Genomic DNA, 21,637 nt, shown 5'->3' with positions numbered 1-21,637 from the left:
ACCATGCATCCTTTATCACATCTGAAAGACATTAATTACCTTTCTATTTTTCATAGAAAAACCTATACTGCAACACTGAAAATGATAAAAAGAAAATATCACCCTAAAATAGTTATAAGAAAATGAAAACATTTCCACTGTCAAATTTGATATTTTGCTAGTGTTTTTATTTTCTACTAAGTCTAAGTAAACATCTATTAGTTCCACCCAGCTTGGAGATCAGGTTGTTACAAGAAATGGTTTTGTTTGAACATTTTTGCCCATCATGAAATTAGAAAGACTGACATTTTATCTCCATTTCAAAGGAAAGGCTTATTTTCAAGAATTTGAATTTTTTAGGTGATGCAAAAATTTTTATACTCCTCTCTAAACTTCAGCTTTCTCACTGTTGTGCTCCTGACAGTATTCACCTGTAGGAGTTGTAAAAGGGATTGGTTTTGTAAGCCATGGAGTCTTTCTAGATCAATATCTGACTAATACCATTTAGGCATTTAGAGAGAGTTTCATTAACATGGATTAAAGAGTCATCAAAAAGACTGTGTGTTGACTGTGTTAATACGATAAAAATGGTGCCCACATCCAGATTTAACAAACATATTTGATTGTTTAATGTCTCTCTGCACACCTGGTTTAACAAATACAGCCTTTGGGGGTGGAAGCAAAATAGACTGCAATTTGAACAGAACACAAAGCCAGCGTTCTGCATCACCTAGTTAACCTCAAACAAGATTAATCAGATCTCTTTACCCGAGGTGGTGTAACCCAGCTCATATCTGCTAAGAAAATTTCATTGTTCAAAATACACTGCTTCTTGCTAAGCTGTTTGCTTTCTGTATTGACAAAAGATGTAAGGAATATGAGAATGTCCTGTCCTTTAAAATGCAGACTATATTAACAGCTCTCCTTTCAGCTTGTCTTTGCAGAAGGATAAAGCAGATCTTACATGAGCAGGACAGCCATCCAAGGGTCCTCAGGGAACCCGCCGTTCCAACTCCCGCCCGCCGTTACTGAGTATCTCCCCTTTAAAAACTAACATTTCCAAATGTCTGAGGGTAGAGGTGGAATCACAATCAACTGCTCAATGCCTAAATTCACATTCTTTTTACAGTGTCACTATAACAGACACGTACGCACCCACATAGCAGCAACACTGCAAGTAGACATATAGTTCCATCTTACCCACTTTTTGATAAATTTCAGCTCTATTTTTAGAACTTTTATAAACTAATGTGGGTGTTTATGTAAAACAAGGTGGCTGAGAGCTGGGAATGATGAGTTCTCAGATTGCTCTGTCTAGTTTATACATTACTCAGACAGAGGATTTTGCTGTTAAGTGAAACAAGATCCATTTGTAATGAGATCTATTTTATTTTCTATTTAGGAAAGACTGAACATTTAATTGGTCCAGTCTTAGTGTTAATCCACAGTAGTGCTAAATTTAGATCCAGAAATGGCTTCTTATGATTTGCATGTTTTCAGCTTTATGACTGGATAGTAGTACTGGGGGAAGCACAACCGCCAGTCAGGCATAGCCTGAAGTCAGAGAACGCAACAATTTGACCTCAGCAAGCTTCAAGCAATTAAAAAAACCAACAACCCAAAACCCCCAAAAAACAACACCCACACACTCTACATGCCATTGAAATTGTAACAGGGACTAGAAAGGCAGTCTGCAATGAACAGAATTAGAATCAGACTAAGGGTTTGAGTAACCATCTTCACTTACACAAAAAATGTCAGCAAGCATGGCAATTATATTCATCTAGAAAATAGTGCCCTACCATACATACCATGCATGACTGCTATTATTTAACAATGCACAGTGCAGAAACAGATCGCTTCCACCCATAGCTGGGCACCTCTCTTCTCTTTTGTACAAATACGTATCGGTCCCCTGTGCCTCAGAGAAGACACAGCCTGAATGAGAGGTAAGAACTGAGGCTCAGCCGACGCTATTGTAAGCGGCACAGTGGCGTTCTTTACTGATCTCCTGTTGCGATGCTTACACAAACCATTTCACAGACACAGCACCAGGACTCTACAGCTGTAAATTAAAAAAGGACACTGTAAAAATACAGGAAAGTCCACCTGTGTAATTTGCAATTCATATTACAAAACAAAAAGACATAGCTCAACATCTTAGTCCTTCTTCTGAATATGATTTTTCAGCCACTCAAAGACACCAAGGGTTCAATAAGGCATCCCTCAAATAACTCTGATGCATGGTTTGAACTACCATGCAAAAGCATATTCTGCCCTCTTGGCTTTATGAAACTCAGCTCTAAGGTCTCTGGACCATTTTTCGTACGTTCTTTCCTATCATCCAAGTCTTCTCTATAAAAAGAAGAAACAAGGACTGGAATTTCAGAAAACACAGACACAGATTTAAGTATTATGCAGTGAGAACAACTACTCACTGGGGAACTGGAAAAGATCAGCATAGCTATTGCAACATATAACATAACTGAGATGGAAAAAACCTCATCTTCCATCCTGGATGTTTATTGCATACGTTACAGTCCTCTGTACCTCCAGCCACCACTGATGCTCATAGGAATCATGTAAGTAGAAAAAGAACAGAACATTCTCAAGGAAGTCTCTGCAAAGAGAATTGTGATCTCCAGGGTGAGAGCTTGTGTCATTAAATGTCTGACATCACATTTCATTGCAGGCGATAGCAAAATTCTCACTGACTTCAATAACAAAGTTTGGGCAATAGACTCCCCCCCTCCATCACTTTCCATTGGCCTTGCTCCTTGACAATGAGATTAGTGTTACAGAAATAGACTGAAGCTTTAAGAAGTACGTAAAGGAAAAGATTTGGCGCTATGTTTGCATTTGTCCTCAGCTACCAAAAGCTTCACTGTTTTGAAAGAGCAGAGGTCAGCATACACACAGACAAATCTGGAGTGCTGGTCTGGGTGCTGGTTTGAGTCACACAGGCAGGGCCACACACCCTACAGCCCCGTTCCCGACGAGCAGCATCATGAGATGGACGAACTTATTTTTCATGAGCATTATGCACTATGCTACGCTAACACACCTGAACTTGTGCTGCAATGCAATCCAGGGCTTTTACAGAAAGTGGAAATACCTAATTTTCCTGAAATTTTCAAAATACTGTTGCAGGAGACAGTGTAGGACAGGGGATGCCAAATCTCACTTTGCCAAGTCAGTGTATGTATGGCACCATTTGTCTGAAGCCAGACCCACCTTCAGAAGGGCGGGCTAATGAACTCCACCGGTTTGCCATCCTTGCTTTGAAAAAACAGGAATTGGTGAAACAAAATAATACTTAGGTTTGGTGTATCTCAAACTGCTCAGCGAGCCCAGATGCTCTTGCAGGCAGTGCCCGGCGGTGCTGCCGGCCAGCCAGGGCTGCACACCTACAGCTCCCTGCGGAGGTGGCTCAAGGGGAGCCAGTGGCCCCCTCCCAGAGGCATCCTCCTGCCATCCCGGGCCTGACTGGGTCATCCTACAGAACACTGATGACATTGTTTGAGTTCAGATGACTTTTTTGTTTTTTAAACACAAATGGAAAATATCTTTTATCATGCAGATGTGTAACTGACCTCCTGGCAAAGGTTAGCATCCAGGCCAGAAAACACACTGCAAAGCATGATCAAGTCAGAAAGTGTTTTGTAAAGTTTCTCTTTTACTGAAAAACTGTGATATCCATGCTTTAAAAGTATAATAAAAACATAAACTAAAAATATACCTTAATGCAGCCAATAAAATTCAAGTCTAATCTAAACAGTTTTTAAACCAAATGTTACAGTATATGTTTTATAAGGCCATCTAACCTCACAGTTCCATATTCAGCATATTTTTTTAACCTGGAACACTATTTATTTTTTCCACTGTTTAAAGATATTACAAATGTTATAACTACGTTCCTTAACTGACACTTCCATTTTTATGTGTATCTGAAAGAAGTAATTAAAAAGTTTAAAATAAAAAGTATCAGATGCACACATGATTCATGCTGCAATTTTCCATATGCTGACTACTGCCAACTTTACAACTTGGCAGATGCTGGGAATATCCCAGCTCTACCCATGCAAGTCTCCTCCAGGACCATCAAGAAAACATTTTGTCAGTCTTCAGACATCAGCAGGATCTCTGGTGCGCTACAGATAAGCCCTCAGAATAAAAATGCTTAACCCAACCTTACTGTAGCTTACTAGACTTTGAAGTTTTCCAATTCACACTGTTCTTGGGCACATTTCCCCCCAGTCAACTTTGAGAATGAGGTGAAAGAAACCTGAAACCAGCATCAAAAACGGGGAAATCTCCTACAAGTCAGGTGGAAGGTGAGGATGTACTGTTCTCCTTGCGGAGCATTTGATCCTTTACAGAGGCTCTACTTTGGATAAGGCCCAGGGCTGTTTCGATCTGTTATTCTAAGACAAGGCAGCCTGCCCCCCCCAGCCAGGAGGCTGCATGCTGCGAGTTTCGCACGTGCAGAGAGTGTTCCCGTCCTTGCGCACGTTACAGGCTGTTCAGCAGCTCCTGGCAAGCTCCTGCCCAAATCACTCACAGCTGCACAGCTCGCCTGACCCTGGCACCCAAAGCGAGTGACGATGGAAGTGCCTGGAAGCGAGTCAGCACAGCTCCATCCGTCACACAGGCACTGCCTGCCCTGGTCTTTTCTTTGACAAGTTCTCCCCCATAATGTTTCTGGAACTGATGCTTTTACAGCCCTTAGAGCCTTACCTCTGTTAGTGTTTCCACATTTGCTCCCTCCCATGGTAACACCCTCATAATAATTTCCCATTAAAAAAATGTATGTACTATATACAAGACTAAGAGCTACCTGTTGCAAAAATCATTTAAGGCGATTTGGTAAAATTTAGAGGGTGGAACTTTATTTTCCTATTAGACCATCAATATATACTGCTAAGGACTTACAACAGGCAGCACTGAAAAGCATCCTTGGTTAAATGCTTTCACAAATTAAATGGCATTCATTTTCTCCATACATCTCATTTAAAGCAAAATGCCTTTGCACAGCTTTGTGCGTATTCAGCAAGCAGGGAGGTTGTAAGACTGTGGTGAGTACCTAAAAGGACCAGGCATTTGGTGCTACATGACTGCCTTGAAATCAGACAGTGTTTTGGGAAACAAACAGTCTCTCTGAACAGTTTTTTATGGTGGAAAAATACATGCTGCAGAGCATTGTGGAAAGGAAGTCACATGCACAGAGAAGAGCAGAAAAGCAGGGTAAGCTAAAGAGAAACTCGCATGATTCTCTTAAATGCACATTTTGTGGATCTGATACCCTCCAGCTGGAGACTGCTGAGAAGGACCACATGGCCTTGTCAACAAGCCCAGAGTAAGTCATTGCAATTTCAGCTTTGTGTACTGGGAGTAATTTACACAATTCACTGGTAGGTGGCAACACTATACAGAGATAAAACACATGTGCAGGCAGCTTACTAAAGTGATAAATAGCTAGGGTTAGCAGAGAGGTGGACACCAAAAATACCATAGACTCAAACTTATGGTTACTTCATTTTTTGAAGAAACGTGGCTAAGCGCTTCCTTATCTTTTTTTTTGTGTACTGGCCATACTCGAAAGTCTGTATTTCCTTTTAAAAAAAAAAAAAAAAAAAAGTCTGCAGAAATGCAGGGTACATTTGTGATTGACAGAACAGAAAGGGCAGTCACCCCTCTGCAGCACCGCAGGGCCGGGGATGTCGGGGATGTCAGTGCGGCTGGCTAAAGGCTGTGCAAGAAGGTGCTAGGATGGGCGAACTGAGAAAGGGGAAAAAAAGAAAAAATGGGAAAAAAAGGAAAGAAAGGAAAAAAATAAGGGAAAAAAAAAGGGGGGGGGGGGGGGGGGAACAAAATAAAGGGAAAAAGAGACGTAATCCTGGGTGGGAGGCAAAAACTCTGCCATGGGGGCTTACCCGCCGAACGCCGGCCGCGCAGCCCGCGGGCCCAGCGGGGCGGGCCGGGGGCCGGGCTGGGAGGGGCCCCTCCCCGGCCGTCCCCTCCCGGGCTGTCCCCTCCCCGGCCGTCCCCCGGCGGGCTATAAGGGCGGGCGGCGGCAGCGGCGGCGAGGCTGCGCCATGCAGAGCGGGCTGGTGGTGGTGGTGCAGCGCGGCGGCGGGCGGATGGAGCGCGGCGGGCGGGCCGAGCCGGCCGAGAAGGGCCGCATGAAGAGGACGATGTGAGTCCCGCGGGGGCATCGGGGGCTCCCCCGGCGAGAGGCGCCCAGCCGCGGGCCGGGCCGGCGGTGGGAGCAGAGCGGCTTGCCCAGCTCTGCCACCTGCATTGCCTAGCTCTGCCACCTGCAGCTCCACCTCGGCTACCGTTAGTCACGGGCTAGCGGGAGAACCTGTTGATTTAAGCGCGGGGAAGAGAGTTTTCTTGCCCTCGGACAGATGCTCCGGGAGACTCTCTAGGTGCAGAACTGGCAAAAGCAATGTCAGGAAAACTGCAGCTTTTGTTAGTAAAGGGGCTGGTGTCCTAACCTTTTCGAGTTGTCATTTTTAACATGCATCTTCCTCTTTGTCCTTCCAGTATTAAAGATTGGAAAACAAGACTGAGCTACTTCCTGCAGAACTCTTCCAATTCTACTAAAATGAAATCTAAGAAAGTGGGGAAACACCGCACCTACTTCAGGTAAGTTATGAGAAAGAGATTCTGTTTAAATAACTCAAGTGTTCTACAAAAAAACTTAAGCAACAGAGTCTAATGTTGTCCATCTCTTTCTGCAGACCTTCCCCTGAAGAAGCCCAGCTGTGGTCAGAAGCCTTTGATGAACTTCTTGCTAATAAATGTAAGTTTGTCTTCAAAAAGTAACATTCAAGAGCAAAGGGATGGTGAAGTTTATATGTCTGTAAGAGATTGCTTCCTTGCATATCAGCATTTTACCTTTTGAATGTAAATAGCTTTGATTCTGGTTTTGAAAGTTAAATGCTTTAAACTGTTTAAAGATAAAATTCATAGAAATGTTCTTTAAGAAAATTGTAGACTAGCATTAGAACATCAAGAATACTTCATTGTAGTGGATTTTTTCTGTAACCCTTGTACTTAAAATCGTACCTATCAGCTTGGCTTTGCCACATATGAGAAGAGCAGTTGTTCACTGAGCTCACTGCTTGAGCAAGCCAAATGCATTCAAATAACTTGGGCAGGATTCTGCAACACAGAAGTTCAATGATCTCAGGGTTTTACCGTAGCTCTACAAACAAAAGCATTCAACAGCAGAGCAAAACTACCAAGAAATAATACTACCATTTGCACTTTGAACTTGAGTCATCCATTTGCAATTTCCATTGCAAAAAGTATTCCAGAGATTTGTAGCACAGTCATAAAGATTTATTCCAGTGTAAAGGTTAACAGGGGAGATCCCATTAGAAAGAGGTTTTTTTAATACATATGCAGGCATCACAAAAGGAACATACCAACTAGAAATGGGTTTAATTTTTTGTTTACCTAAAAAATTACTAACTCAACGTAAAGCCTGCTGAGCTGTTAGAATGTTAATTTGTTTGCATGTGTAAATGTGGAATTTTTTTACTGTTAAGATATCCCTGAAAGAACCAGAACTACAGCAGAATGTTTTGGTAGAAATAGATGTGACCAGTGGGTAAATTCCAAGATTCCTGAAATAGTTAATTGATGTTGTGTATTTTTTAATTTCCCTAGATGGTCTTGCTGCTTTCCGAGCTTTTCTGAAGTCTGAGTTCTGTGAAGAGAACATCGAGTTCTGGTTGGCCTGTGAGGACTTCAAGAAAACTAAGTCACCCCAGAAGCTGACATCAAAAGCAAAAAAAATCTACAATGACTTCATTGAAAAGGAAGCTCCCAAAGAGGTAAAGAAAACCTGTTTAAACATAATTACCTTATTCTGTGAGTTCCATCAGCCTTTATTTCTCTGAACTCACTTTAAGATACAGATGCCAAACTGCATTGTACATACCTCACTGTTAATATGTGTCTGAAGGTAACTCTCTCCCTGTCTCTTCACCAAGCTGCAAAATTGCACAAGCAGTATTTCAGAGTTTCCATTTTAAGTGGAAAAAGTCAAGAGCTGCATTTAACACCTGTAACATCTGAGTTTAGCACTAAAAATTAGTATATCTGAATTACTTTGGGGTTTGTATAAAAATTTTCTTAAAGGAAACTTCATTAATTTGATCCTGTAGTAAGAGGGTCTTGCCTTTTTTACCTCTTCAGAAATTTTATGGTGTATTATTGACTTCTGAGAACCAAATTAAAGTATGTCTTTTTTTTTTTGTATTTCAGATAAACATAGACTTCCAAACCAAGAACATGATTGCACAGAACATCCAAGAAGCCACGCATACCTGCTTCAGTGCAGCACAGAAGAGAGTTTACAGCTTAATGGAGAATAACTCATACCCACGGTTTTTGGAATCTGAATTCTATCAGGAGCTGTGCAAGAAGACACCCATCACCAGAGCAGCCCAGGGGACATGAGCGATGCAGAAGAATGAGAAGAAGCCTCTTGGCTATGGAGGAAGCAAGCCACAGCTCATGGCAGCATCCTGACCTGAAAGACTGAGATACAGAGTGCTCAGTCTGTTTGCCATGGTGCAAGGACAAATACTGACTTTGGTGCAAAGCTGATGGCAAAGAGTGACACTGTTGGAGGGCGTTCTGAGGTGATGGCAGAAGCGTGCCAGCCAGCTGCTGGCGGTGTGCTTCTCTGCGAGTGCTGCAGCAAAAGGTGACTCTCTGCATGAGACCAAACCATACAGTATAAGAGTCCTTCTGTCATGGCTGAGGTGGTGATGCAGCAGGTCAGAACAGAGCTCCCTTCTTGTAAACAGAAGCTGCTCTGTACAGTGCTGGGAACTTGAGTAATTGGTTGTATATTTATTTTTCCTAAACATCAACCAGTGTTGCCGTCATCAGTCACTCTGTTCACACTGTAACTGCCTCTAGCTGCAAAGAGATGTGTTGGGGTTCTGTGCAGCTTCCAGACAGTAACAGCACTGTGCAGCATGAAGTGAGGGAGGGATGTGACTTGGCTCCCAGAGGAACAGGTTCTGCAGCTAAAGCATGCAGGGCTGGGCTGTGTCAGCGGGGCTGCACGAGGCCAGACTGAGGGCAGAACTTGGCCAAGGCGAACAGGAGCTGTATAGTATTATATTTATATGTGGATTATGATTGTGTTGAATGATGCAATGTCATAATTGTCTCGAAGACAGCAAGCTTCAATGAAGTCTCTTACTGTTTTTAATAAACTGTTTTGATACAAAGCTGCTTATATTGTTTGTTTTGCACACACTGATATACTATCTGACACTAAACTTCAGAGTAGAGGGACTGCAGGTCCTGGGTGTGATCTTAATATTTTAAAGCAGTTCTTAATCTACCAGGCAAGTGTTTTGTTTGGGGTTTTTTGACAGAATAAAAAGTTTAATGGGGGAGATGAGATATATTCTGTTGCATCCTCTGTCTAATTACCTCCCCATGAAAGCCATCTCTGAGACAGGGCAAGGTACATGTGTGGCTGCTCAACAGGACACCTAGAAAGCAGCAGTGGTGCTGGGGTCGCAGGGGGCTATGGGGAATACAAGCACCAGCAGCACACTTGCACATGCTGCAGACCTCTGCTTCAAAGAGGGCTATAAAACCCATGTGGAGGTGGTATTACAGTAAAAGCACTTGACTCCCTGCTAGGTGCTTCTTAGGAGGAAAGTTACTGGTCATCATGATTCCATGTCAGTTTTCCTAACCTGGCAACAGCCAAAACCAGTACTTCCAGAACACTCCCTAATTTGTTGGTTTTGTGACTTGTCTAGGTCTGTTTAGGTTCTGGCTCCAGCTATTTTGATTCCATTCCTCAGGTTACAGCTTTAATTATTTAGTTCACATATATCCACAGCAGCCATTTCTATAATGGTCCACTTCTCCAAGCATCAAGAAAATTCTAACTACAGGATTTCCCACTTCAATTTTTAAAAATTGTTTAAAAGCAACTACTTCATGAATGTCTATAGATATTGTAGGATACACAGCAGTGTGTGTATATACACACATATATGTCTATCTATTATACTGCCTCTATACATGGAAAGAAGCAGATGTGGTACATCCCCCCCTTTCCTATAGCCCCATTTCTGGGGCTGCGAGAGCTAGCTCTCATACAGCTAAACTTGCTCATCAGTAAAGTCCACATAAAGCAAGCACGAGCAAAACTCAGCTCAATAATTTACTGCAACAGAGAAAGTTTTTTTCAGCCACAAAAATCAGAATTAGGCTGATAATTGCCTTTGTAAACTAATAAAATAATTTGAAGAGCATAAAAATAGCCAGAACTATACCTATTAATGACTCAGAGTCAGGGCAGGAATAATTCCATGAAGCTTCATTGGCTTCAGTGAAGCTGCATTAATCTGTGCCAATTTGGGATGTGGTAATTAACCACTGCTGGTGTCTGGTTTCAGGGAAAGAAACATTTCTAGTTTCAGCAGGTGCCAGAGCTACTTAATAGCACAGTGTGTAGTTCAGAGGGGAGATTAGGTGGGGCCATTAGCCAGGGTATCGCTGCCTGGGGGCTGTTCTTGTATATTTTTAAGATTTGAATCATGAACACTGATTTTTAGGAAGTAAGTGCAGGCAGCTCCGTATCTTCCACCAAGCCTGCCACCCGGGGTAGCAACCCAACCAAGCCATGCTGAGTCCTTGGTATGGTCTGTCTGCAGTGCCCGAGAGCCCTGGTTTCAAGGCTAAGCTTGGCAGCAAAACAGTTTGGTATATCAACAGAAAACTAGAAATAAAATATCTTATTTTTAGTAAAATGCAACACATCTGTGCACACAATATTCCTTCCAATTATTGCTTTTCCAGTTCTTGATACAAGCCCTGGTTTCCCAACTCCCAGGGGGAAAATTCATCAGAAAAGAAGGGCACTACAGGCATGCTGGGAGTGCTGCAACCCCTGAAAGATTGCTATGAACATTTCCTGGAGAACACAAAACCACCGATTGCTTTAAGAGATGCTCCTTCTGTGCTCTGGGCAGCCTTACAGCTGCAGTTAAAATTGGTACTCTGGAATTGGTATCCAATGGCAACCAGTAATAAACTGCTGGTTCCTCCAGAGCCCAGCTGAACAGTTCGCCCTCCTGCCCGGTCCCACTGGGCTGCACGCAGCTGAACTCACCGCAGTGGCAGGGAAAACATGGGTCTGGGAATAACAAAGGGAGGGCGACAGAGCTGGGGTCCTGCAGGCCAAGGTGAGGGTGCTGCTAGGCAGCTAGTCAGAGCACGGGCCTTTTCTTGGCTTCCATCACATTGTAAAACTGCTCTAGCTCATATCCCTGTTGACAGCCACCTGGGCAGGAAAATAAGGAGAAGAGGTCCCAATGGGTCACTACATTCCAGGAACCATAGCTGCAAAAGAGCACGGCTCCTGAACAGTTCTGTAAACAAGCTTAGCATTTTTAGAGAAAGGACTTGCTGCAGAAAGCTGAGGGGAGTGAGAACTGGCCATCTCTGGCAGGCAGTGGGCAGGAAGGGACCCAGCTCTGCTGGCACAGCCTTCAGCTGAACCGTGAGCCCTGGCTGACCCCAAGAAAACCAATGCCAGTTTGTGCACTGCTAACATGACTGATAGTGGCATGTGGAGTCTGGGGATCTAGAATTACTGAAAAACACCAGCAAATCTGGAATAAAAGCAACTTTTAACTATCCATGTATCACTGTTTTCAAACCACCGTCTCACCATATTTAGTGCTTTTCTTAGCTGCTAGAGATTCCCCTGCTTTGTATGACAAAACACCCCCACGTTTCTCATCCTTATGATTATGAAGAAAAATCTGAAATCACAACCGGAGTATCCCTAGTAATTCCCCAAAACAGAACTTGATGCAAAGGCTATGCAGTCATTTAAAGAAAAAAATAATTTTCTAAGCCAATCTCATGATTTTGGGAAACTAGGTTGTGAGTTTCAACTGTCTGGATCTGCCAACAGCTTGGGTTTTTTTTAAGTGTTTGTGTTGACACTGCAGCATAGAGCAATCTGATGGAGAGTCCTCCATGCTATCAAGAAGGCAACATGTAAAGTAATCCCCTAAAATGTGAAAGCAAAGCAGCTGACCCTCAGCAAGTACCATCTGGCCCAAAGGCTGGAGAGGACCTTTGAGAACAGGGCAAGCCCAGCAGCAATGCTGACTCACCACTCAAGTCAAATGGGAAAGAAATGCCACTCAGTAAACAAACAGCAATGCAGTGCTCTTGCTCCATCTATTTATGCATTGTGGCTGAAAAATGTACCAAGACTATAAATAAAATCTGCATTTTCACTTGAAATTCCGGATCGCCATTTGGTTTGGAGAAGGGGACACTAATGATAATTTAAAGGGCTTTATAGGCAGGTGTGTATGTGTGTGGAAGGGTTTCTTGAATGAGAATTCATAACTTCACAGCTTGCATGGAACAGAAAAGTGACCTTTAAGAGTAGTTCTAGATTTTTTTTTTTTTTGGCAAATTTGACTTACTGTGATTCAAACAGGAAAAACTGGTCAGAACCTGGGACAGCATTCCAAATTCATCTTCCTTCAGGTGGCAAAACATTACCAAAGGCTCCTTCTCATCCCACCAGCACAGCAATACTGGGTGTCACTACTGGCTCCTGTGTGCCAGGAGCAAACTTCCAGGGAACAGCAGGAGTTGGGGACAGGACTGACAGCAAGGCTACTACATCAACCCAAGGTCCATCCCAGACATGGGCCAGAAACAGGGCTGGTGATAAACCTACCTGCAATATAAGGCCCTTGATCCATCCACAGAGACAGCTAGATGGGAGGTTGCACCTACAGCAAAACTCATGGCCCTCAAGGCTGAGCTTAAATAGACCCCCAGTTGATGGGCAGCAGCTGTGGGTGGGGGCCCCACTGAGACTGCTCAGGGCAATTAAAGCCATTAGTGCCCTCTGGGCCCTGACACAAATAGGAGGCCTTTCCTGAGGGTTGCTGTCCTAGTCATATGGGCCTGTCAGCTTGTGACCCTACAGCAGGCTGAATTTTTGAGGAGGGTCTACAGTTGGATTTGTGGTGAACACCATCAGCTCAGGCAGTTCTGCAGATGTGCTAACTGGCATTACCCTAAGCATCCTAGCTGGGAAATGATGGCTGGCCAGCACAGAAACCCAGGGAAAATAGTCCCACTGTTATCCTACGTAGGAGTTTAAAATGTGAGTCCTTTGGCAATCTTTCATTAAAATAATCATTTAGATCAGAGTTTCCAACAGCTACAAAGTACCCATGAGCAGCAATCAAATGATGTTCCATTAAAAACACTATGTATTCCATTCAAGATAATCTAACTGACAGAAATTAGTACTTATGTTCCCCAGCCAGTTTTCCCACTTGGGATCTCATGGAATAACTTGTGTTTCTGTGTTACAGATTTAGACCAGAGAGCAGCTCTGTGGCTTCTTGGATGGGAGCCTGACTTTGGGCTTTCAGGGGATGTGATACCAATCTAGTATTTATAGGGCTTGGAAAGTCAGCTGTCCGACATGGAAAAGGCACTCAGGAGCAGAGTGGGCTGTTTATTGAGCTGATGTGTTCCTTCACTTTCATTGATAACCAAGGGAAATCGAAATAAGAGGAGCATGGCAAGGCACATGCATTGCAGAGGGGCAGCAAGGAGCTGTGCTAGCACCCTCCTGTTTCAACTATTGTGCTGATGGGGCTGAGCTTGGAAGGCGAAGGGGTTCTGGGGGGAGCCATCCCACCATCCCAGGGCCATCAGTGTTGTGGCACATGCAGATGTTGGAGGCTTCCGCCACTCTCAGCAGGCTTTGTACTGCGTCAGAGAGATTATCTGTCATGTGTGGCTGCCCTCCCTGGCGTCCACCCAGACTGAATACGTCTGTTTGCTAAGTTGAGCTGTCTCCTGACTTGGCTGCAGTTGGTTCCTGCTGTTTACTTTCCCTGATACCCATTGGGGCTGGGACCAGGCATCTGAGTAAGGGGTGGACTGACTGCCAGGCAGGCCAGAACTCTTCCAGACACCTTCTGTGCCATCAGCAGACCAAAACCTCAGTTTTGTTGCTTGCCCTCCCTGCAGGCTGCTGGGTTTCAGAACAGGGTCCTTCCGTTTTTAAAAGGAGGGGTCAGCTCACTCAGCAGCAGCAGACCTTTGAGATGAAAATGTCAGATAAATATGCAGCGTAAATGGGTCACAGTTGAACACTGAGGAAAAGATCAGCCGTGACCTTAGGATCAGATAGTCACAGAGCTTTATGGAGGACAGTGTGGAGTGACATAGTTATGCGATCCCACTGGCTGCATTTTTATGATGCTATGGAGATCACACTTCTTTCAACAGGCTAACACCTGTATAAACACATAGGTAGCTATTGAAAATGTACAGAATTTTCCCAATAAAGCCTCTTCACTTCATCTTTTTAGAGAAAAAAAATGAGAAGAGGTTAGGTTAGCCTAACACAAAGGGAACAAATTCATTTTCATCTGGAATTCTGACAACTAGGTTGTGTTTTTAAAGAGACACTTACAAATTAGGGACAAATCTGTCATTTTGAGGAACTCACTAAACCAGGAGTCAGTTCAGCATCAATACAGCTCTTTCTGTAAGTCAGCAAGGAAGGAACAGTGGATGTGTCTTTTCCTAGTGCTAAATCAATGATATACTACCTTTCCCTCTCAATTTACCTACAGCTAACATTTGCTGATGGTTCATTGGGCCTGGACTCCCATTGCTGATAGAAGTTATCACACCTGTGGGGTGCTGTGGAAATGCTTTGGTTAACCCCCAGACTCACTGCTGTATGTATGCTTTATTAATGCCGAGAAGATCAAATCCTTGTCAGCCACTTGCCATAGTCTGGCAAGTGAAATATTCCCAACACTTGGAAGAGTCCATGTGGCAGAGCTTTTTTTCAGAGCAGTTTTGCAAAGATTCAGAGGCCTCTGTGGGTCTCTCACTAGGTTAAGTGTGCTGTGTGCCTCGGAGCTGCCTGGGGGACTGCTGGTGCTGTAAAACAACATCATGGACTGTAATAATTAAGCTCTGGAGCAGCACAGTCTGCCAGCAGGCAGATTTGGAAAGAGGTGGATACAAGTGTGAGAACAGTACTTGGCACAAGCCTTCATAACTCCTTTGAAAATTGGATCGTAGGACAGTTCCCAGCTAATCTGAGCTTCGCTTGGCCACAGAGCCCCTCCTGACGCTGGCAGTGGTCACCAGGCACAGGCCTTCACACTACGCCTTAGAAAGTTCACGTCCAAAGTGAAGCAGTGGAATTTGGACATTCAATACCTAGGAGACAAACAGATCGTCTTCCAGGACATCAACATTTAAGCTATGTGTTTAGATACAAAAACTGAAAAAGCTTGAAGAGCACCAGCCCTCTCTTCCAGCCAACCTCCCTTCTCCTTTTCACTCCCCCCATCCAAGTGTTTTTTCCCCACAGTTTAAAACATTACACTTGCATAATAATGTCTTGAAGCTGTTTGGCTCTGAGGAAGTATGAAAGTACACAATTTTTATGAAGTGTGGTGTTCTGAAACACATACCCACTTGTAAACTATTTCTCCTTTTGTATGTTCCCTTAAAAAAAACAATTACAATGGCATAAAACTCACTGTGCTCTGGAACAAGCAGACTTTGCACAGTGAAACGTCACTTGTTCCTTGGCGTGCTCATGCACTCTAACTTCTGGAGAAGGTACCTACACCACACACACAAGAACTTTAGCAAATGTCTTTGCATTTTTTTCTCAAGGCTGCTAATTATGAGGCAACCTCCTGAAAGTGGCTCCTAACTGCTTCCCCTTTTTATGGCTGGAATCAGAAGAAATATGTTTCTTAATTAGCTCTACTGGCCACCATAAAACAGTTATTTTCTTTCAGTAATTTCACTCCTATGAGAAAACCAAACATTTATCAGGGCAACAAACTAACGACAGTGTCTAGTATCAAAAGGAGAACCAAACGGCAATTATACAGGCTGTACCCCACATCCCAGCTAATGCACCTGCCCTGCAACATTCCTGTCATATTTAACCCAGAGTAATTATTATGTAAAGCGTAGTTGAGCAAAGTCTATTTTTTTACAGTGTCCATCAAGTTTGAGCAAGGTGTTGGATCTGGTGTCAGATAATCCGAGTACACTGCTGAGTTTGTGCCCTCTGCAGTGCTAAGAGCTTACAGAGAGCTAACCAGCTCAGCACAGGGTCAGTCCTGCACAGCTGAGCACCAGCACTGCAGCCGGGGACACCGACAGCCCTTCCCTAGCATCTTCCAGCAAGGAGCTTTACATCCAGCAGCAGATTAATCACTGCTGCCTCACTCTGTGAAGGAGATGGGGAAACCAAATCGCTGCTCCGTTAAGTGACGTATATAAGAGGCAGAATGATATATTAGAAAATATTAAATAGAGATCTTCAGCTTTGTGCAGAGCAATTACACCAATCTTGAGCATCCAGAAGATCTCAGCTAATGTCGTGTAACTGAAACAGCAAATCAGGGAGGATGCCTATAATCTGGTTCTAATAACCAGCTCCCAAAAGCAGCACCTAGAAACCTCAGACTAAGGAGAGTCTCTCTGAAACACCACTCTAGCAGTCACTGGTATGCTTTTAGAACAGAAGTATGACTCCAGCCCAGCAGTCCAGCATATTTACAGGAGTACTGTGTTTGAAGAGAAGTGCTCTTGGCAGGGCAAGTGGCTTCCCTAGAGAAGAGAGAGCATTCCCCTCAGGGCAGACGCATGGCAGGCAGCATGGTCAAAGCAAGGCAGGGTGTTGTAGAGGGACTGACTGGCCGCTAGTAAGGGGAACAAACCTGCTAAGCATCTGCTTCAGCCCCATGAATCTCCATCGAGCAAAGGTTTCAGTGACAGGCTCAGGATGGAAGAGTCATCCCCTGTTCACACATGAGCAGGTAAAATCATCACGGACTTGGAGAAGAGTCCGTGTTGAACATATTTTCCACTAGGAAATAGTAAGTGACTAACGATGATGGCAGTCACTAACAAGGTGACAAGTTAGGAAATAACGTCCAAAGACAGCAGCAGCTCCTCTGAGTAAGCACAGGCTGGTGGAACATCGGCCCGTAGCTGCCTTGGGGGGAAGGCTGGGCTTGGGCAGGTGCTGTTGGTGACAACGGGAATTGATGCCACCACAAACAAACAAATATGAAGAGGAACAAAGTACTATTTATAGGCAAAGAACATGTCAGCTGCAGGGTTTGCATGAGGTTTTAGTGCCACGAACAATAGAGGAGTGTGGATGAAATGTCAGTAAGGAAGCGTGTGTGTAGTTGATAGTAGATTGCCAGCAGATAGGAAATATTTCCCCCTCAGATCAAGAGGACCTGGCAGAAGTATCACTGCTTGCACTCCCCAAGAATAGAAATAATGCAGCTGCTTTGCTGCTTTACTGACAAGAGTGTAGCTTGTGCTTATGGGAGTTAATATGGCCCAAATTACTTTTGCCTGGAACAAGTCACTTGTAGAACTGGTATAACCACAAATGGATACAGAGGGCTATCTTAATAGCAATTTACCAAACCCAGCTACATTTGGGTAGCCTTTTTTAAATCTCAACATGCTGTTAACATGCACATTGAAGGATGCTGAGCAACACTGTCAGCTGGATGACAGCTGTTTGGTCACATCCTTCCCAGTCCCTGCCACATTGGGCAACTGACAGGGCACAGGATATGCCTTTGCTGGGACAGCATTGGCACTCCCCAGTGAGCTTTCCATTGGGTGTTGCTAGCCACATGGATTCAGGGAATTTTGCTCAAACGAAGGATATGGTTTTCATGTTACGCTTCAGTATGACGTACCAGTGGCAGCTGATTTACCAGGAAGCAGGACAGTCGCACTCCCCCGCTCCCTCCCCTTCCCTGGTCCCTGCACGTCCCTCGCTGCCCTTGCATCTGATTTAGCAGCTGTGCAGCTGCCGCGGAGCTGGATGAGTAAGCTGGTCAGGCAGGAAATTTTTCTTTTTTTGGTGGATTTGTTTTCCATGGGATCAGATCACTGATCCAACTTACCCTGCAGCTATCCAGACGCTAGATGAGGGTGATGGGAAAGAGAGGAACATGCTGGAGGGGGCCTATGGCTTTAGATACAGGAAGGTGGGGCTGACTGACCTCAAGGTTCAAGTCCCTCGTCACCGTTTTGTCATACTTTCCCCTTTGCACTCCTCCTCCACCTTCCTCTAGTGCATCACCAGCCTCTTCGCAAGGAATGCCATTCATCTGGAAATGGCACTGCTGATGTTTTGCCCCTCCTTCCTCGATAACCCAGCCAGACCAGTCACAGAGCAGCACATCAGGAGATATTCACAGACTGCGGGAGCAGTTCAAAGGGTAGATATCACCAGCAAAGCCATGATCATGGTGATGCCCAAATAGGGAAGGGACATCTTGAGTCAGTCATTAAGAAAGAGAAGGCCCCGTTGGCTGGTTTAACATCCAATAAATGGTTTCATGTTACAGCTCACCTGAATAGCTACTGACGCTGAACTGCCTTGCTGGGACGTCCAAGGTTCAATTATGGCCTGAAAATAATTTTAGCACATTGGCAACGTGACCTGATCTGAGTCATTGGCATAATTCAAATGGGCAAAAGGGTAAATGGACAAAGCTGCTCAGCACCGTTTTCCAAAAGCAGCCTACCTGATTTCCAAGCAGAGCTAGAAAAGCAGTGATGCAAATTCATATCTTCCAGCAGTACATCTTCATGTATTTAGTGGTTTTCCAGTGACAAGTGCAGTTTCCAGAATAAGTAAAACCCATGCTGTTATGGAATAGATAACACTATAGTGTATCACTTTTTATAAGGCAAATATCAGATTGAGTAACTCTTTACTACAAATCTACTGTCAGGAGACAATTTTAAAAGTGATTAAGGTAGCCAGCTGAATTTGCTACTTTCTACAGTACCACCAAGCAGTGATTATCTTCCCAAACTAGTTAGGATCATGCTGACTTAATCAAGAATCCAGTGTATTTGAGATGAGGGTTAGTTTTAACTTAGTTTGTTGCTGCATTTTTCTTACTGTGTAGTTTATAAATATTGTCCCCTTCTCATGCAGTACCCGTAACAGGGAAAATGATTTACTGGAAACAGGTACAACTCAGCAGCAGCACCTGAATCTGTTGCTGTTACTCACTGCGTGGCCTCTTCTGCAGTTACCAGACTTAGACTAAGGCCAAACAAATTCCGATTAAAGCAAGGACTTCAACAGTTCTTGCTTGAACAGCTTCAACTTTCACATGAAATTTGCTAAAATTTCATTGAAAATTTATTTAGAGTACATATGTGTTTCTAAATAACCCATACCTCCTAGTTTAACCTCTCCCAGAGAGCAGAGGATACATTACTCACCAATAGGAATCAAGTGAGAAAACACTGTGATTGACCCCTGCTGCAGTTTCAGAAATGCCAAAAGACTTGGATAAGTTGACATAGCAGGTTATTTCCCTTCCCCAGACCCTGATGTCTGATGATAATTATTTCTATTCTTGCAATCTTCTCTGATTCCCCAACTACTGTTTCTATTTACTGCCATAGCTGTGGTATTGCAAAACTCAGACAATCCTTTTCACCCACATTTCCTCCATGGCAGGAGTAAATGAAGTCAGCTATGTTAGAAAATAACTCTAAGATGACCCTTGGAGCCAGGTTTCTGGTTTGAAATACCTTCAAAATGCAGCTTTCCTGTGTCACCAAATGATTGCCAGTTACTGACGGGCACATCTTGAGCTGCACGTTGCCAGCCCAACTTTCCTTCCATTGACCTCCGCAGCAGCCGCTCTCCTCCCAGGGGGAGCATCTGGTGTGTGTTTTCCAAAAAGATTCCTCATGCAGGCTGCATTTACATTTCCGATTAACCTTTCACAAGAAGTGAAGTTTGTCTGAAACCAAGCTGGTGCTGGAAGCTCAGCCAACATCACTTCAGTCAAGTCACACCTGCAGTAACACCGTCTTGCTTTCTTTCAGGGCGAGGATCAAGCCCTCCAAGACCTACAGCTCCGCTTGAAAGTCTCAGCTTCAAAATTACCCTCACTTCTGCTGATACAAAAGGCTAACTGGTACAGACCCATAGTAAAGCACAGTGGGTTACATTGCAAGATACCTGTGCACTCTGTAGGTGGTTAAAAGCATTTTTCTTTCCAACTGGTGTTAGGTGTTATACCCAAATGATTGATTAATGGCTAGATCTGGTGCAAAGCGAAATTATCCCATTTACTTCAAGGACTGATCATACAGTTCTACCTATCCGTTAGTGGTTAGATAGGAGTTACCATCTTTAAAGACTGTGTTTAAAATACAAATACTCACTAATATTAAAATAAGACTATATGAAATAGCAACTCTTTTGAATAAATAGATATTCTCCTCAAGTTCAGCCTAAAATTGAAACCAGGTAATCAGCCACAGAAACATTAGCATCATCCTTTCTCACTGCTCCATCCGAGGCCTCATCTATATGTGGATTTTGTAAGATTGCCCCTAAGGAAAATGAGGAGGGGTTTATTTATTTATTTTTTAAACTAAAACTGTTAGGACATGAAAATTGAAGAAATACAATACTGGATGTTAGGAAAGCCACAACAATGGGCACAAGAAACAAAAGCAAAATAAATATATACATTAAACTTGCTTACAATTCTTTGATCTTCAAGACTAACCAACACTGGTTCAGGAAAAAAAGTATTATCCTGAACATAAAAGGGAGTTTTTTTCTGTATCATTGAGCATAACTGTTGTATTAGGTTCTGGGCCATTAATTTTGAGTTAATTAGGCATATGTGCAAACTGCAGTCAAAGCTGTGACTTTAAACTTTAACTCTTGTGGAAGAACCTGCCACATTTTTGTAGCCAGCGTGATGTGGAGATGGGCAAGGGGGCAGCCCCGGTGGCAGAGGCAGTCTATTGCTTCACACCTTCCCTCCTGCCCCTGGAGCAGCCTCAGGTTATAAAAAAGTTTTTCTCTCTGATCTACCTGCTGTTAGCAGCCGACATCAGCTTTTAAGCTCTGCAGCTTTCTGTCTTTGCTTCCTGAAAGATACTTGCTGAGAAGCACTCTCTGAAAAACTGTCACCATGTTCAATCCTAACAGTTTTGGGAGTAGGTGAGCGATGAGCAGATCTTCAGTCTGCCTGATGCCTGTTTCCCTGTGCAGGCATATGGGAAACTGCAGACTAGAAACCTCATTTTGTGAAATAGCCTAGATTTGGGGGAACACATTTAAAGAAGTGAGGAAATACACCCTGGCTTAGACTTGGCTCCGTCTTACAAGGCTGCCACACATTACAAAAAGGGAAGTTATGCTATATCTGTCTTGCTTCTCAAACTAAAATGAGGCCTGTCACTCCAAAGACGATTCTGTTCTAAACAGAGTACAAGATTGTGCAAAAAAAGAGATGGTTGGTATAAAGACTGGCATTTTTAAATGTCAGCATAACAGAAATTTTGACTTTTCTGTCCAGAATATCCTTCTTGGTTCTCTAGTCTGGGAAATTATGAAGCAATTCAATGAGGTTAGCGATGCTTCGGTTTACTGGAAAAAAAAAAAAAAGTTTTTTTAATTCTTTCCACAGTTCCATTAAACACTTTCTTCACAGGAGACTGTTGGAATAGTTAATGTGAAATAAAATATTCCACA

The 21,637-nt window shown here is 43.5% G+C and overlaps 1 protein-coding gene across 1 annotated transcript; it reads left to right on the top strand.

The window, feature by feature from the left end:
• The first annotated feature begins 6,044 nt into the window (after positions 1-6,044).
• On the top strand, positions 6,045-9,239 carry RGS2 (regulator of G protein signaling 2). The gene is made up of 5 exons (XM_074876774.1): positions 6,045-6,175; positions 6,529-6,630; positions 6,726-6,787; positions 7,660-7,826; positions 8,260-9,239. Exons 1-5 carry the CDS (start codon positions 6,075-6,077, stop codon positions 8,452-8,454), a joined length of 627 nt encoding a protein of 208 aa, XP_074732875.1. The 5' UTR covers positions 6,045-6,074; the 3' UTR covers positions 8,455-9,239.
• Positions 9,240-21,637: the final 12,398 nt, after the last annotated feature.

Source organism: Strix uralensis, chromosome 8 (genome assembly GCF_047716275.1).
Source record: "Strix uralensis isolate ZFMK-TIS-50842 chromosome 8, bStrUra1, whole genome shotgun sequence".
Taxonomy (NCBI): Eukaryota; Metazoa; Chordata; class Aves; order Strigiformes; family Strigidae; genus Strix; species Strix uralensis.
The sequence above is the reverse complement of the archived record's forward strand: the minus strand, read 5'-3'. Positions and strand labels throughout refer to the sequence as shown.

Excerpts from the sequence above, each read along its gene's own strand:
- RGS2 (XM_074876774.1), top strand. The coding sequence starts at position 6,075 with ATGCAGAGCGGGCTGGTGGTGGTGGTGCAGCGCGGCGGCGGGCGGATG. Across the intron at positions 6,176-6,528 it reads GGCCGCATGAAGAGGACGAT|TATTAAAGATTGGAAAACAA; the intron begins GTGAGTCCCGCG and ends TTGTCCTTCCAG. Across the intron at positions 6,631-6,725 it reads AAACACCGCACCTACTTCAG|ACCTTCCCCTGAAGAAGCCC; the intron begins GTAAGTTATGAG and ends CTCTTTCTGCAG.